The 18,210-nt window shown below is 36.9% G+C and overlaps 1 protein-coding gene across 1 annotated transcript in view; it reads right to left on the reverse strand.

Moving 5' to 3' along the window:
- Positions 1–18,210, reverse strand: part of IQUB (IQ motif and ubiquitin domain containing) — a 116,594-nt gene that overhangs the window by 55,430 nt on the left and 42,954 nt on the right. The window contains exon 7 of the mRNA XM_004478243.5: positions 7,499–7,709. Coding sequence (XP_004478300.2) covers positions 7,499–7,709 — 211 coding nt within the window. The remainder of the gene's footprint in view (positions 1–7,498; positions 7,710–18,210) is intronic.

The raw sequence follows: 18,210 nt of genomic DNA on the forward strand, positions 1-18,210 counted from the left end.
GTAAAAATGTGTAAATCGGGATACATAATTCAACCTACTGCAAGAAGATTTAACAAGAGCAAAAGTGAATGAAAGAGAAAATATATAAAAGACAGGATTTAGCAAGACTTAAATTGATGCTTCTAACAAGATTCTAAATATAAGGAAAATCTGGCAAAAATTTTTTTAAAAATGAGAGGAGATACAAATAAAACTTTTGGGAATGAAAAGAGGGGCATAACTACAGATCTATGAAAAGTTGAAAAGACAGTATAAGAATATTGTGAAAAACATTACAGCAATTCCGATACTTAATTTTATTTGTCAACTAGGCTAGATTATGGTGTACAATTGTTTGGTCAAACACTGGCCTAGATGTTTCTCTGGAGGTATTTTGTAGATGGGATTTGTATCTACAATCAGCTGATTTTAAGTAAAGATTACCCTCAATAATGTGGATGAGCCTCACGTAATTAGTTGGAGACCTTAGGAGCAAAGAACTGAGAGCTCCAGAGAGAAGAAAAAATCTTACCTCAAGAATACATCATCTATGATGTACAACACCCAAAACAACAACAACAACAACAAACAGAATCTAAGCAAGACAGTTCCATCCATCTGCCCCATGTGATCTAAGCCCCCTCTCAATCAGAAGCAGAGTGGGCATCACAATCCCCAAATCCTCAAGACTGAGAATGAACAAACATAAGTGGGAAATGCAACTATAGACTAAAGTAGACTTATTAATATTAATCTAGTAATGAAAGAATTTGTAATATTGATATAAAGATAGAGGTCACCAGAGGTTCGGAGGGGAGGAGAAGGAAGCATAGGTAAAAACATGGGACATTTTGGGGACACTGGAATTGTTCTGCATGACATTTCAATGATGGATAACAGGCCATTATACATTCTGTCAAAACTTATAGAATTGTATGGTGCAAAATATAAAAAAAATATAAACCATAAGGTAAACTACAGACCATGGGTAGTAGTGATGCTTCAATAATTGGTCATCGATTGTAACAAATGTACCACACTAATGAAGGATGTTAATAGGGGAAAATGTGAGAATGGAAAGGGTAAGGGTATATGGGAATCCCTTCTATTTTTTTTCTGTAATCTAAAATTCCTTTAAGAATAAAGTTAAATAAAAAAAAAAAAAAAGAATGCATCATCTACTCCTCTCGGAATTTCCAGCCTAATGGCCTCCCTTACAGATTTCAGACTCAAGACTTCAGTATCAACTCTACCAGAATTCCCAACCTTCTAGGCTGCTGGCCTGCCCTACAAACGTCAGACTTGCCAGCCCCCATAATCATGTAAGCCAAATCCTAAAAATCCTAAATCTCTCTCTCTCTCTATATATATATGTACATATATATATATTTATTTATTTATTTATTCATTCATTCATTCATTCATTCATATATCCTATTGCTTTTGCTTCTCTGGAGAACCCTGACTAGTACAGTACTAAATGTAAAAATTTATAAGACATGGAAATTTTCCTAAGAAAATATAAAAAATTTTCAGGAAAAAAATGGAAATCCTAACTATAAGCATAAACATTAAATTCATTGAATTAATAGATAAAAGTTAATAATTAAAATATAAGTTCCAGAGTTTTACAGGCTAAATCTCCCCAAACTCCTAAAAGATATGATTTTAACCTTTTGTATAATGTTTCAGAAAATAGAAAACAACAGAATGTTCCCCAACTCATTTTATGAGACTAGTTTAACCTTGCCACTAAAATCAGACAAGGTCAGCATTGGAAAGAAAACTGCAGACCAATGTCACTTCGGATAGAAATGTCAAGTACTAAATAAAATGTGAGCAAACTAAACCAAGAAATACATTTAAAAAGAAATATTCATCATGATCAACTTGGATTTATCCCTCAAATGAGGTCAAATAAAGGTTTAACAATGGAAAATACAAAAATATGATTCAATATACTACTGTTTTTAAGTAATAGAAACAACAAACCAGAGAGTAGAGTTACCACTCTGCTGAGGCTCAGGGCCCAGTTGGCATATGGCCAGTCCAGAGATTCAATTCCCTGAGTATGGACCATCCCTAGCGCCAACCACAGGTTCAGTAAAAGTGACAGAAAAGGCATGTGTAGAAAAGTCACATCTGAGTCCAGCTAACAGGCATGTGAAGATGGTCAACTACCACACCAGGGAATCAAGAGGGCCTATAACTGTAAGCAGAAGAATTGCATCCATCATCCAGGTGCAATCTAAGCCTCCTCTTGATCTAGAGGTGGAGGGGACATTGCCATCCCAGAGTCCACAGAATGGAGGAATAAAATACAGACTAGAGTAGATTTACTGATATTCTACTATAAAACTATTGTGACGAGTAATAAAAGAAATTTTAGCATCGAGGTAGAGAAAGTGGCCTCAGTATTTGCTGAGGGGAGGGAGAGGGTAGAAGAGATGTGATGTGGGGGCATTTTTGGGATTGTGAGTTGTCCTTAATGATATTTCAGGGTCAGATGCTGGACTTTATATATCTTACCATAACCCACTGAATGTACTGGGGGAGAGTGCAAACTACAGAGTAAACTATTATGCGTGTAATGCAGCAGTGCCCCAAAATGTGTTCACCGAGTGCGATGAGTGTGCCACAATGATGAGGGAGGTTGTTGGTATGTGAGGAGTGGGGTGGGTGGGTGGGGGGTGTGGGAGGAGTAGGGTGGGGGGATGGGGGGTATACAAGAACCTCTTATATTTTTTAGTGTAACATTTTTTTTGTGATGTATATATCTTCAAAAAAATACAATTTACAAAAATGATGTGGTGGGGGTGGGGAGTGGGGTATATGGGAACCTCTTATGTTTTTTGTTTTTTTTAATGCTTTTAATGTAACATTCCTTGTGATCTATTAACTTTAATTAAAAAAATAATAAAATAAATAAATGCAAAAATAAGTTATAAAAGCAATACATTTATCTCAATAGAGACAGAAAAAACATGTGATTACATTCACCAACCAATATAAACAAGAGAAAGCATACAAATTTAGTAGGCTAGAAATGAAAGGGCATTTTCTTAATCTAATAAAGATATCAATTAAAAACCTATCATAAATATTAACAATAAAAACTTGGAATCATTCCTCTTGCAATTAGGAACAAGAAAAGATATACACCGTCACCAGCACTATTCAATGTTATGCAACATCAGCTCAATGAGACAAGAAAAATAAATAAAAGGTGTAAGAAATTTGCCATTATTCATAGATAATTGTCTACATAGAAAACAGAGAATATACAGAAAAATTATTATAAAAAAAAGAGATCAGTAGGTTTGATGAAGAAAAGATCAATATACAAATCTACCACACAACTAAAATAAGTCATAAGCAATTAGAAATTTTATTTTTAAAAAGTTATCATTTACTAAGAATAAACCTAATAAAATATGTGGAAATCCTTTTTGGAGAAAATTATAAAACTGAAACAAAAGACAGAAAAAGATATAAATAAATGGAACTATATGCGGTGTCTATATGAATAGGAAGATCCATCATAAGGATGCCAATTCTAAACAAATTAATTACAATGTATTAAATTCCAATAAAATCTAATCATTTTTCATGGAAGTTTAAAAACATACTGATAATACAAGAATAAAGTATAAAGAATAGCCACTGTTAAATAAAAGGTCTACCTGCATCAGGCTTTGAGAGGAGGGACCCCTATTCAAGAAAGGCTTTTCCAGAAGACAAAACCAATTGACCTGCAGGGGTTTTCCGAGAAATTGGAATGTACTCTAGACAACTACAGATAACCAGTTTCAGTCCATCTAACTTGCTTCCACGCTTGCCCACGCTCCCCATTTCTACTCTCCCAGAGGAGTCCCATCTACTTTATGACTGGGAAGAGCTGTCCAATTCATGATTTGCTCATAAAAGCCATGAGATTCTAAATTCAATGTTGTTGCAATGTTTTCCTCTAACAACACACACACTGGAGTTGGTGAAGGCAGGGGAAGGAAAAAAAGATGTAATATGGGGGCATTTTCGGGACTTGGAGTTGTCCTGAATGATATTGCAGGGACAGATGCAGGACATTATATATCCTGCCATAAGCCATTGAATGGCCTGGGAAAGTGTGTAAACTGCAATGTAAACTATAATCCATGCTGTGTAGCAGTGCTTCAAAATGTATTCCTCAAATGCAATGAATGTATCACATTGATGAAAGAATTTGGTGATGTGGGAGGAGTGGGGGTGGGTAGGGAGTGGGGCATATGAGAATCTCTTATAATTTTTAATGTAACATTTTGTGTGATCTATGTATCTTTTAAAAAAAGATAATAAAAAAATAAAAATAAAAAAACATGGTTGGGAAGCATATGTGGCTCAAAAGGAAGAAGACACAGCTCAAGTGATTGAGCTTCCACCTACCATATAGAAGGCCACAGGTTCAATCCCTAGGGGCTCCTGGTTAAAAAAAAAAAAAAAGCGAAAGAGAAAGCATGCCTGCTCAATAAGCCAGTGCCCATACAAGTGAGTCATGCAGCAAGATGATGATGCAACAAAAGAGAGACAAAGGGGAGAGTCAAGGTGAGATGCAACAGAAACCAGAAACTGAGGTGACACCAAGTGATAGGAAGTCTCTCTCCACATCAGAGGTCTCCAGGATTGAATTCCAGTGAATCCTAGAGGAGGAAAATGAGAAGAGAAAAAAAAGAGAAGTAGATACAGAAGATCACACAACGAATGGACACAGCAAAAAAGAAGCAGGGGAGGGGGAAAAATATGGTTGCCTAGAGATAGTGAGGTCTTTCATATATTATCTTATCTTGTACAGTTTTATTCTCTTAAATTGATTCAGTTTTGCTTTTAATTACTGAAGTCTTAGCATAGGTGATACTAAAGCTGAGATCAGAAGGTGTACAGTGGTGAAAGGTTTTCAAGGTTATTGGGGGAAGTTGATGTGGCTTAACAGATTGGGCTCCCGTCTACTATATGGGAGGCCCTGGGTTCGCGTCCCAGGGCCTCCTGGTGAAGGCAAGCTGGCCTGTGCCTACGGAGAGCTGACGGCCCAAGCCTGCCAAGAGCTGGCGCAGCAAGATAATGCAATAAAGGAAGACAAGCAGACACAGAAGAATGCGCAGCAAATGGACACAGAAAGCAGACAGCGAGCAAGTGGCGAGGGTGGGGGATAAATAAATAAAAATAAATCTTTAAAAAATGGTTATTAGGAGGAAATTTTAAGCATATTGCTAATTATAGTTCAAATTATGCAATTGTCAATGTGAGCCACAAGAGGGCAGCAGGTTCAAAGATTGGCATTTCATATAACAAATGAAAACTATTAAATAGAAGAGCAATATAAATTGAGCTTGTTATTCAGAAATTTTAACTACAGGAAAACAGAAATTAAAAATTACTTTTCTAAAATCTTAATGTAGAATTTTACGGCTGAAAGAAACCTAAGAGGCATCTCTTATTTTTAAAGTTTCATGTTTCATTTTCCTCCATATAAATCATTTGTGGACTTATATAAAATATATCTGTTCTGTTTTAATGTAGAAATTCTGTATAAAAGTATTACCATAGAATAGTAACTCACATATGTATGGGGCTTTTCACTTTCTTAAGTACTTTCATATGAAAAATAATTTGTAAGTTTCACTTCACAAAGCCTCTGAAGCAGATGTGCCAGATGTTGTCTTTTTCATAGATAAAGAAACTAAGGCTTAGAGTAGTGAGTAAATTGTCCCACCCTAACAAGTAGAAAAGGCAAAAACTCACTCAGCTTATTTTCTATTATTTTGTATGGTTGCATTTAACCAAACAAAAATAGCAATGGCATTTTATTTATTTATTCATATATGAATTTGGAATATTATTTGAATACAGCGCTAATTTAACAAAACTTAGTTTTATACTTGCCAGTAAGACCTTCACAAACTACTAACAGTATTTGCTATTGAACTTAGAACACTCAGAACTATTTTCTATCTTATAGAGAAAATGGAAGTAGAAATGGGTTTAAAATAAAACAGGAAGTATTTGCAAAGGTCAATGAATAGTATAAAAGGGAAGCAGACACACATGTCTAGGTAGTAGGGATAACAGTCACTTCAAAGCATTGCTACATGAAGTTGCAAACAGTCCTAGAACCACTCACTTACATGTGTTATGAGATAAATTTCTTAATATTGCTTTTTACATCCAGTGTTTAATTGTATCATCTTCAGTAAATAACATTTTTATAAAGCTATTTAAATAGACCCAATATCTGACATCTAAAAATGTATCAATAGAAAACGATGAATTTAATAGAAAAGAACACATAACACCCACAAATATGAATAAACAAAATTATAGTAAGAAAATTTGCTTAAAGTTAATGTTATGAATAGTCATAAAGTGGTGAAAGAATGTATTTTCTTGGATAAAATGACACGGGCTCAACTGTAAAAAAATTGAGAGCTCTTCTAATTTTAAACGTCTTTTCTGTCATCACAAGAACCCAAGATCTCCATTCTCAGTCATCTAATGTAATAAATAATTTGTTTCAGTTACTTCCATTTTAGCAGGTACTGCTGGAAAAGTAGAAACTAGAGATAGCTGTATTATGACATGCATGGGTTTCTCCTATTCATTCATTCATTCTACAAATATTTGTTGGGCATTCAGCTAGACAGGGAAAAAAAAGACATTAAAAAATAAATTAAATTTGTCCTCAAGGAGCTTGCAATCCAGCCAGTGGTGGAAATAAATATTAAATAGAAGATACATTATCACAAATAGCTGCAAGTAATACAAAGGAAAAGTTTGGGGTATAATGGGGGCCTGAAATGACAACAGGTTATCCAAGTTAGAGTGTCAGTCACAAAAGCCTTTGAGTAGGTGAACTAAAGTAGGAGGTCAGAAGGTACGCAGTGCAGAAAGGATTTCGGAAAGGGGTACAACAGATGCCCTGAGTGGGTAGTGCTTAGCTTGTTCAAGTACTTCAAGCTTTTATTGCATCAATGACTAGCACACATACTACAAAAGAAGTTAAATATAAAAGTTAAATGTGTAGAAAATATACATTTATATAACATCATTAATGAAGAAGAGTTTTAAGAAGTATTGCCAAACACTTCATCTAAAGAGGAGAATTAGACAGGATGCTGAGTTGAGGGATTAAAGAACAGTTCAACCATGAGTTCAAATTCCCCAGTCAGAGAAACAGATTAGACAATACTTTCTTTATCTCACATGGATGAGGATCAAATGAGATAATGTATTAAAACTGCAAAACTTGCAGAACAATATGAACATGGTCTCTATCAATTATTAATATAAAGGTACATCCAATTTTAACCTAATCTTAATTGCTGTTCCAAATGTAAGACATTATTCAACTTTTAAAATATTCTAGTCCACATTCCCAAGACATCTTCCTTAAATTATAAAATTTTCCTTTTCTCTTCTGTAAACTTACTTTCCATATTAACAAAAATTATAAAATTGATGTTTTATGGAAATCCTATGCCAAACTTACGTTCTAGTGCATTATAAAGAAGTTCAAAATCTTCTTTTGTTTTAGGATTATGCCTCCGGTAATAGTCCAATTTCATCCACTCTTCTTTTTCTCTTTTCTTCCTTATTTCTTCTTCTTCTTCCCACTCCAACCTCAACCTTTTCTGTCTTCTTAAATCCTCTACAACGACTTTAGCATGCCATTGCCTGTAGTAAGTCTGTATCACTATTGCCTTTAGTTAAAAGAAAATAGTCTATTGTCAGATAATAAAGAAGAGCAATGATGATGATTTCAATTCTGATTCAGCCACACACAAAAAAAATATTTTAAACACCAAGATGAAGCTGACTAGTAAGATAGGGAATCAATAGATGGATCTGGAATCTGGCAAGAAGTCCATGTGAAGTCCATTCAGTACCACCAAGGTGGTTGGTGGAAGACTCTCACGAGAAATCCAATCCAGAAAGGGATTTCCTCCAGAAGCCAGGAGAAGCCCCAGATATTCTCCAGGGGTCTTGTGATTGGGCCTTCTTGGGGGATTGATGGGTGGGGTAATCAATCAAAACAGCAAATAGCTGGGACACCTCCCCTGCCATTAGCAAAGGGGTGGGATGATTAACGGTTTAAAAAGCAAGCACAAAGGCTGAACTCTCTCTTGCACTCTCTTGCTCTCTTTTGCCTTTGGACCCAATTTTGGCCTTCTTCGTGCCCACCTGGATCAATATGCAAGTAAAACCTGGGCATTTATAAACTAAAAGGGGAAATTGTAGTCTGTAAATCAGCCTGCTCTATCACTTCCTCTCTACCTGGATCCACTCTCCAGGAAGGATCCTCTCTACCTAGGATCTGTTATTTTCTCCATTTCTCTTTCCTCCCTACCTTAATAAATTATTGGCTTAACTAACCCAACATGCTCTTGAAATTCATTTCTGCAGCATAGTCAAGAACCTAGACAAAATCCGGTTACAAAGAGTCTAATTTTAGCTCCATGCCAGATATTCTTACACTCATTATAACATAAAGCCCAGGGGTAATGCACTTCACCGCTACTTGATTTTGAAATCTAGCAAATACGTTTTCATAGGGAGCAGTTAGTAATGGCTTAAGAATATAGGCTGTGGAGTAAAACTTAGTTTGAATCTTCCCTTTGCTACTATTTTGATTTGGAAAAGTTACTTGCCTTCTCTGTGCTGCAGTACCCTCATGAGTAAAATAGTATACATGTAAAGTGCTTAGCCCAATGCCTGGTCCATCACGATTCTATGTTAAATACTAATTATCATTGTGAATATTAAATCTCAATGATATTTAGCTTATATTCATTTTCATTAACCTAGGCTCATATTTATAACAAACTTGTATTTCCAAAACACACAGCTGGTAGGCTGTGTGTGGAAACCACCAAAGGCAGACTAGGTAAAAAGGAGTATTTATTAGGCTGCTAACCTGCTAGGGATATAAATATGCCTAAGATAGGCATAGCACTTGACCCTCAAAAAGCTTACAGTATACTTTATACTTTTATTTATTAAGTGTAATTAAAAGTCAAATGTGGAGACATTAGATCAAAACTGAGAACTAAGCATATGCTGATTCATCCCCTTTCCTCTAATTCCTGATAAGAACAGAAAACTATGTAAAGCAGAAATTGATTAAGATGTTGTGGCATAACAAAGGGGTGCCCACAGAAAAATAGACATTTTGAAGAGTACCCTTGGTAAAAGAGGCAGATGAGATAAGTTAAATTTTAACAGAGAGTTAAGAATTAACAAATGACTATTATTACTAATCATAATAGAGATTTTTTTTTGTACTTTTCCTGTATATTATAGAATAGCCACAGGTCAGTACCTGAAATTACTGAAACTCCCTAGAGTTTCATTAACATTTGTTTATGGTTATTTCAAACTAGGCTCACCCTTGTATATACTTGCCATTGTAATGGTAAGCAGTCCACCCTCTCCTGTTTGCATCCATAAAAACCCTAAACTCTTCATACTCCTGTAGGCAGATTTTAGGTCATTAGGCTCTGACCTTCTTGCTATGCACTGGTCTTTGAAGTACAAGGGGCAAGGGTCTATTTTTGCATGGTATCAAAAGAAGGAATCTACAGCTCAATCATGTACCCAGAGGCAAGCCAGACAATCCAGAAGTGGCTTCAGTATTACTTCAAGTCCCAAACTAGTAGATGCTGAAGTGCACAATGGAGCCTAAAAGCAACTAACAAGTGGCTGCTTGAAAAAACACAAAAAGGGGAAGCGGCCTTGGCCCAGTGGTTAGGGCATCTGTCTACCACATGTGAGGTCCACGGTTCAAACCCTGGACCTCCTTGACCCGTGTGGAGCTGGTCCACACGCAGTGCTGATGCAAGCAAGGAGTGCCGTGCCACACCCCGACGTAGGGGAGCCCCATGCTCAAGGAGTGCGCCCTGAAAGGAAAGTCACCTAGTGTGAAAGAAAGTGCAGCCTGCCCAGAAATGGCACTGCACACACGGAGAGTTGACACAACAAGATGACGCAACAAAAAGAAACACAGATTCCCATTGCCGCTGACAACAAAAGAAGCGGATGAAGAAGACACACCAAAGAGACACAGAGAACAGACAACCGGGGTGGGGGGGGGGGGTAAGGGGAGAGAAATAAATAAATCTTTTAAAAAAAAACACAAAAGGAACAGGATCCTCCAAAACGATTTAGTCATTTGTCTTTATAAAGGCATTTGCCTTTAGGCAACAATATTTAGTGTCCCAGAAGGCGGGTGACATGGTGGATGACTAGAAGCCCCCAACCCAGAAAACTAGCTCTCTGTAAGAATCAAGCCTTGCCAGGCCCCAAAGCCACTAGAATCAAACTGTGGTAAACAAATACAGTGTTAGCACATTAGAATTTCAAATACTCTATGAGTACACACCAAAGAACAAACATTTAATAAGAGCCAACTAAATAAGACTCTCTACTCAACAAAGAATTTACACTTGTGAGAAAAAGAATTACTAGAACAATGGTTCTCAACTTGCTGTTCTCAAACCAGCTGTTAGCATCATCTGGAAAACTGTTAGAAATTCAAATTCTCAAGCCCCACCCCAGAGTTACTGAATCAGAAACTCTGGAGGAACATAGAATCCTATATATTAATAAGACTTCCAGGTGATTCTGATACTTGCTAAAGTTTTAGAACCACTCTATTAGAGCAAAGAAAACATAAAGAATACATATTATTACTATTTAGAGGGAGAGAAAGGCTAATGAATCAATATAAAAGAAATAACAGAAGACAATGACAAAATTTTCATATTTGAAATTGAAATAATTTCCAATATACTGTATATTAGCTTGGATGCTATTTTTAAATGTGTTAAACTTGTTAAAAAGATGCCAAAACACAGTTTTTTTAGACAATCAGAAGTTTTCTCCCTCTCATATAACAATCAAGAGAAAGGCAAGCATTTTAGGGCTGACAGGAAGTTCTGCTGTTAAGAAAAAAAAATGACATAACCTTGCAAAACTATCTAAGAAGCCACTCCTGCCCCCCTGCTTCTGTAAATCAGCTCATGAGAACATGGCCTTGCAGGAGACTATCAAACAAACCAATCCTGCCCCCTGCTTCTGTAATTTAACAAACCACTCCTGCTCCCCGCTTCTGTAAATCAGCCTGCAAAAGCATGATCTTGCACCTGCCTTCTGCTTGTGTAACCCCCCTTGCAAAATTGCACCTAGCAATGCATTAGCCAATGAGCAAGAACCATGCCAGTCCCACATAAAATCCTATATAGACCTATGAAAACTGAAAAACAGAGCTCAGAATTTGGAGATTGACTCTCCTCTGGGCCCATGCATAACAAATGTGTTCCTCTGCCTCTCCAAATGCTTTTGGGGTTTTTCTGCCACTCAGAACTCCTGGCTTTGCTGCAACACTGCCATATTCAACAAATGCTTCCTACTTGTATATCCCAGATGGCTGTTCCACCTCTGATCATTTTCCAGCCAGGTGAAAAGAGGACTGGAAAAAAAGAATTGCGTTTTAAGGGCAATACTCAAAAGTGGCTCACACCATTCCCCTCAGATCTCATTGCCCAAGTCTTAGTTACATGGTCCACACTTAAAAAGGAGGTTATGGAATGCAGTCTTCAGTGGGGCAGCAGTGTGCCCAGCTACAGCTGTGTTACAGTGGAAAAGAACTAGCAATTTATTACAGTTGATCTGGAGAATATGCAAAGTTTAAGAGGGAATTAGTAAACTAGAAACTCTTAGAACTTAGAACAAAAGGTCATAAAAATTAGAAAGAATGAAAGAAAATTAAGAGAGATGGAAGATTAACCCAGACATTCCTAAATATGTCTGATACAAGTTCCAGGCAATAGAATGAAGTTAACTAGAGAAATTACTCAAATCATAATAGAATTCTTCCAAAAACTAAAGACATAAGCTCTCAGATAAAAAGAATCTAACAAGTTTCAAGCACACCACAATAAAATTTCAAAATACGAAGGATAAAGTGAAAATCCTAAAAGCTTCCAGAAAAAAGAAACAAAGAAATGAGAATCAGATTGACATCAGACTTTCAATCAAATACAGCTTCAGAGTTATAAAGGAAAATAATTTTGAACCTAAACTTCTACATATACCCATCCAAACTAAAATTCAAGAACAAAGTCACTCAATAAGGACTTAGATGACTTGCCTCCTATTCATACACTCTGAAAGAATTAGAAGAGACTATATTCCAACAAGAACAATAAATCCAAGGACAAAAACTTAGAGAGCAAAAACTTCAAAAAAAAAGTTATTAAAAGAAATATTCTGTTAGGAAAAATGTTTATATACTATACAAGTATAAATATATAAAAATAATAATCTAAAATTATAACTATATATTAAATTATATGTAATTATATAAATTATGCATATATGATTATAATTCCAGATCAAATCATTCCAAATGAAAGATGGGAAAGAAAATGAGGAAAATGCCTGTTAAAGTTCTTGACTTGTTCATTGGGAAGATATATTGCCTGACAAAATGTACATTTGATATAAAAATATAAAAATATTTAATGTATTAAAAAAATTTTATGGGGAAGTGGACTTGGCCCAATGAATAGGGCATCTGTCTACCACATGGGAGGTCCACGGTTCAGACCCCTGGCCTCCTTGACCTGTGTGGAGCTGGCCCACATGCAGTGCTGATGTGCAAAAGGAATGCCCTGCCACGCAGGGGTGTCCCCTGCACAGGGGAGCCCCACGTGGAAGGAGTGCACCCCATAAGGAGAGCTGCCCAGCGCAAAAGAAAGTGCAGCCTGCCCAAGAATGGCACCGCACACATGGAGAGCTGACACAACAAGATAATGCAACAAAAAGAAAACACAGATTCCTGGTGCTGCTGTTAAGGATAGAAGCGGTCACAGAAGAACACACAGCGAATGGACGCAGAGAGCAGACAAGTGGGGGGGGAGGGGGGAAAGGGGAGAGAAATAAATAAAAAATAATTTTTTTTTTTTTTAAATTTTATGAGCAACACAAAAGGAACAAGTTCCCATGAAACAATTTAGGCAAGAAACAATTGAGGTATGTTTTTAGGTACCCTCTCAGAGAACAGGGTGACAGCCGAGTCCTTCTCCAATGCTGAGAGCTGAGGCCCGGCCCTCTCTGAACACTGGAGTGATGATCTCACAGTTCTAAAATCTAGGGTGTAGTCTTCACCCACTCCAAGCTTTGGGGTGGCAGCCAAACTATCCCTGAAGGGGCAGAAGGCCCCACCCCCTCTAGCCCTTCCCCACAAACATTGGTGAGTCCTCTTTCTTGGCCTGAGGAGATCTCTTGAAGTCAAACTTCTGTCCCTATGGATCTGTCCTTAAAGTTATTCTTTCAATTTGTCCCATCTCTGTCCCCTTCAGTTCATGTCAGCAGTGGTTCTGTATACCCTAATTTCCTTTGCAGAAGGGTGATTTAGCTATACCTACATGAGTAACTCCATTATCTGGAAATTCACTTCCCAGGAACTCAGGGGGGTCCTTATAGAGAAGAGGAAGTGTGCATTTGCTTAACTCTTTAGCAAAATCTACCAAAATGAGCAATAAAAATGAAAATAGAAAATTACTTTCATACCAAGTTTATATATCTGCAAGCTCCTTTTAGGAAAATATAGAAGAAGCTATATAACAGTGATTGAATTATATATATATAGATGATTATAGAGTGCACATATTTTAAGGAACTACACTGTGTACGTAGTGTGTAGTATGTGTGTGTATGCATCTTCTGACAAGGACCCAAGAGTAGGATCTAAAATATATGTCAACTGAGAAATTTCTGTATTGTCAAAGTAAGTCACTGAAGTTTCAGTTGGGTCTGTGCACAGGACTTCCAAACGGTGGAGTGAAGAGCTCAGCAAATCCTTTCCCCAAATGACAACAATAAAACCAGACAAAATTATCAAAAATTACTATTTCAGGTCTTAGGAAACTGATCAAAGACATACATGGAAAAAAGTGTTAATTCAAGATAAACTACTAAACCCACAGAGGAACAGTAAGAATCAGCGCTATGTTAGCCTGGGGATGTTCTCATATTCCTCCTCAGTTCCATCTGCATCTGCTTTGCCAATGAAGGGGGCTGAATTAATTTGGAATGAAACATTGGAAAACCCCATATCCCTGGGCAATATCTCAACAGTAGTAATCTTGGTAGTAAACAAATAGGGAAGGCCAGTAGTTCACATAGCCTGAGGTTGTGTTCTGGAAGAAGCAACAGACTGGCAGACCAGCCAGAGATTTATTAGGGAGATCAAGAAAATGATATAGCCGTAGTTGGTCATGATAGTTTCCCACATAATGCTGGTAAGCTGGAAGGCTGAGCACACATACAAGGATCTGTACATACTCACAGGAGAGTGAAGAAGGCTCACATCCCAAATGAATGTGAGTCCTTGTGCAGAGGCAAAGGAAATCCAAAAAGAAAGTCAAGAAGAAAATAAAAGCCAGGGTAATTATAAAAATTGCCTGAACTTTGGATGCATCCTCCAATCTACACATGATCCATTAGCAGAGTGGAAGAAACAATACCAAGAATTTGAGCACAACGTCTGATCAGTTATTGCTATACTATACCAGGGAACAACCCCTAGAAAGCCAGCCTTAAAAATAAACACATACACATACCTGAGGCCTGGCCAAATACTGTGATAGAAACAGACTGTAAAATCGGGTTTCTCAGCAAGGGCATTATGAATATTTTAGAGCAGATAAGTCTTTCAAAATTGGAGTCAACCCTCTCAAACCCTGCTGCTGCTTTAGCAACTAAGTTAATGGAAAATTCTAAATCCTTTGTTGTAATTTCAACAATGTTCACAGCATCTTCACTAGGAGTAGATTCCATCTGAAGATACAACTTTCTTTGCTCATCCATAAGAAGCAACTCCTCATCCATTAAACTTTTATCATGATTATAGCAATTCAATCACATATTCAGGCTCCACTTCTAATTCCATTTCTGCTACTTCTACCTTATCTGCAGTTACTTCCTCCACTGAAGTCTTGAAATCCTCAAATTCATCTATGATGCTTAGAATCAACTTCCAAACTCCTGTAATGTTGATATTTTAAACTCCTCTCATGAATCACATATCATCCAGAATGGTGAATCCTTTCTAGAAGGTTTTCAATTGACTGCCCAGATCCATCAGAGGAATCACTACCTATAGCCTTATGAAATATATTTCTTAAATAATAAGACATGAAAGTCTAAATTATTTCTTTATCCATGGTCGAAAAACAGGTGTTGTGTTAACAGACATGAAAACTATATTAATTTTGTACATCTCCATCAGAGCTCTTGGGTGACCAGGTGCATTGCAATGTCTAGTAATATTTTTAAAAGAATTATTTCTTTTTCCTATGCAGCATGTCTCAACAATGGGCTTAAAATATTAAATAAACCATGATGTAAACAGATGTGCTGTCATCCAGGGTCTGTTGTTCCATTTCTAGAGCATAGGCAGAGTAGATTTAGCATAATTCTTAAGAACTCTAGGATTTTTAGAATGGCAAATAACCACTGGGTTTAACTTAAAGTCACCAGCTATATTAGCTCTTAACAAGAATCAGTCTGTCCTTTGAAATTTTAAAGTGAGGACTTGGCTTTTCCTCTTTAGCTAACAAAGTCCTAGATGGTATCTTCTTCCAAGAGAAAGCTGTTTCATCTACATTGAAAATCTACTGTTTAGTGTAGCCACTGTGACAGTTTGAAATTCTTTTATGAATCCCAAAAAGAAAAGGATTATGTTTTTTAAATTATCCATTCTTGGGTATGGGGTCTTTTGATTGGACCACCTCAGTGAGGCATGAGCCAGTTTGGGTCTCTGCCATCTTGCTGGGTCTGATGTACATGGAAACACAGAGAGAAAGACACATACACAGGAAAAGGAAGCCACCATATTGATCCTGCCATGTGAGAGAGAGGATTGTAGAAAAACAGGCAAGCCCTGAGGGCTACAAGAGGTCCTGGAGTCTGGAACCAGCAAAGCATGGAGGCACAGAAAGAGGCCCCTGAGGGGCAGGACTCACAGAGCAGCTCAATGTTCAGGAGATGCACCCAGGTTGAAGAACCAAACCATATGCCAGATAGCTCACAATTGAACTCAGGAAGAAAGCAGAGCAGTCAAGAATGAGAGGGGAGGCCTGGTAAGAGATAAACTCTATGCCTGGTTAAGCAGAGCTGAGCTCCAGGAGATGGTAGATTCTGGAGGGAAAGACAGGGACTTCAGCAGAGATCCATGACCCTCTTTGCCAAGTGGCAAGACTCCAGAAACACCAGCAGCTGACCTTGGTGAGAAAGCATCTCTGAGGTGCACTGATTTGAATATTCCATGGCCTCAGAACTATAAGCTTTTACCCTAAAATAAAATCCCCATTATAAAAACCAAACCATTTCTGGTACTTTACATGAGCGACCCTTTGCAAACTAAGACAGCCACTTTCACTTTTATCAATTATCTTAGCTAAATCTTCTAGATAACTTGCTGCAGCTACTACATGAGTACTTGCTACTTTACCTTGCACTTATATGTTAAAAGAAATAGCTTCTTTCCATAAACCTCATGAACCAACCTCTGCTAACTTCAAACTTTTCTTCTGCAGTTTCCTTACCTCTCTCCACATTGACAAAACATTAATAGCATTGAAGAGAGTTAGGTTCTCGCTCTGGATTAGGCTTTGGCTTAATGAAATGTTGTGGCTGGTTTGATCTTCTATCCTTATCACTACAACTCTCTCCATATCAGCTAACTTCTTTCAAAATGAATGTTTCTCATTCTTATCATTCATGTGATCACTGGAGTAGTATTTTTAATTTCCTTCAAGAACTTTTCCTTTGCATTCACAACTTGACTGTTTGGTATAAGAGGTGTAGCTTTTGGTCTATTTTGGCTTTCAAAATGCCATTCTCACTAAGCTCAATAATTTCTAGCTTTTGATTTAAAGTGAGAGATATGTGACTCTTCCTTTAACTTGGACATGCTGAGACCATTGTGGGGTTATTAATTAGCCTAATTTCAATAGTATTGTGTCTCAGGGAATAGGGAGGCTTAAGGAGAGGAAGAGAGATGGACAAACAGCCGGTCAGTGGAGAAGTCAGAACACATACAACATTTGTCAGTTAAGGTAACCATCTTATATATAATAGATGCAGTTTGTGGTGCTCCAAAACAATTACATTAGTAACATCAAGGATCACTGATCACAGATCACTTAAGAGATATAAAAATAAAGAAAAATTTGAATATTGCAAGAATTATAAAAGTGTGAAAGCAGAGATACAAAGTGAGCACATACTGTTGGAAAAATGGCACTAAAACACTTGCTCAAAACAGGGTTGCCACAAACCTCCAATTTGTAAAAAATGCAAAATCTAAAAAGTACAATAAAATGAGGTACAACAAAGTGAGGTATGCCTATAGAGGGGAGATTCAGATTGCCATGATCATACTCAGGCCGAGAAGAGATGCAGGCTCAGATAACACAGAGTACTCTATATTTCAATTTTGCCTCAGGATGATCTTCTTGATAGGAAGACTAAACTCTGAAGGAGAGTACCAACCAACACAAAGCCAATTTTAAAAGGTAATGAAAGGGCTTTTTATTTGTTGTTTTCATAAATTTCTGTCTGTTAGCTTCTGGCACTCAAGGAAATCTGTCCTCTCATTAGCTGGATACAAACTTAAGAAACAGTTCAGGGATTAATCCCAGAGGTAGCATAATAAAACATAAAATTGCACAGTGTGCAAAAAAAGATTACTAGACAAACAAAGAAACAGGAAATGGTGACCCACCCAAAGGAATAAATTAAAAATTCATAAACCATCAATAAAGATTATCATACCTCTAACATAATGACAAAGGTTTTTAAAAAGTAATCTTCAGTGTGGTTAAGGAGATAAAGGAAAACACAGAGAAAGAACTAAAAGATATCATGAAAATGATGAATGAACAATATGAGAACATTAACAAAGAGAGACAGAAATTTTTAAAAGGAACCAAACAGAAATACTGGAGTTGAAAACCAAAATAACTGAAATTAGAAATTCCCAAGAGGATTAGCTTCAGATTGGAGTTGGGAGAAGAAAAAAAGTCAATGAACTTGAAGATAAGACAACTGAAATTATTCAGGCTGAGGAGAATTTTTAAAAAGTGAACAAAATCTGAGACCTGTGGGACACCAAACATACCAATATGTATATTA

The sequence above is a fragment of the Dasypus novemcinctus genome, chromosome 5, assembly GCF_030445035.2.
Source record: "Dasypus novemcinctus isolate mDasNov1 chromosome 5, mDasNov1.1.hap2, whole genome shotgun sequence".
NCBI classification, from domain to species: domain Eukaryota; kingdom Metazoa; phylum Chordata; class Mammalia; order Cingulata; family Dasypodidae; genus Dasypus; species Dasypus novemcinctus.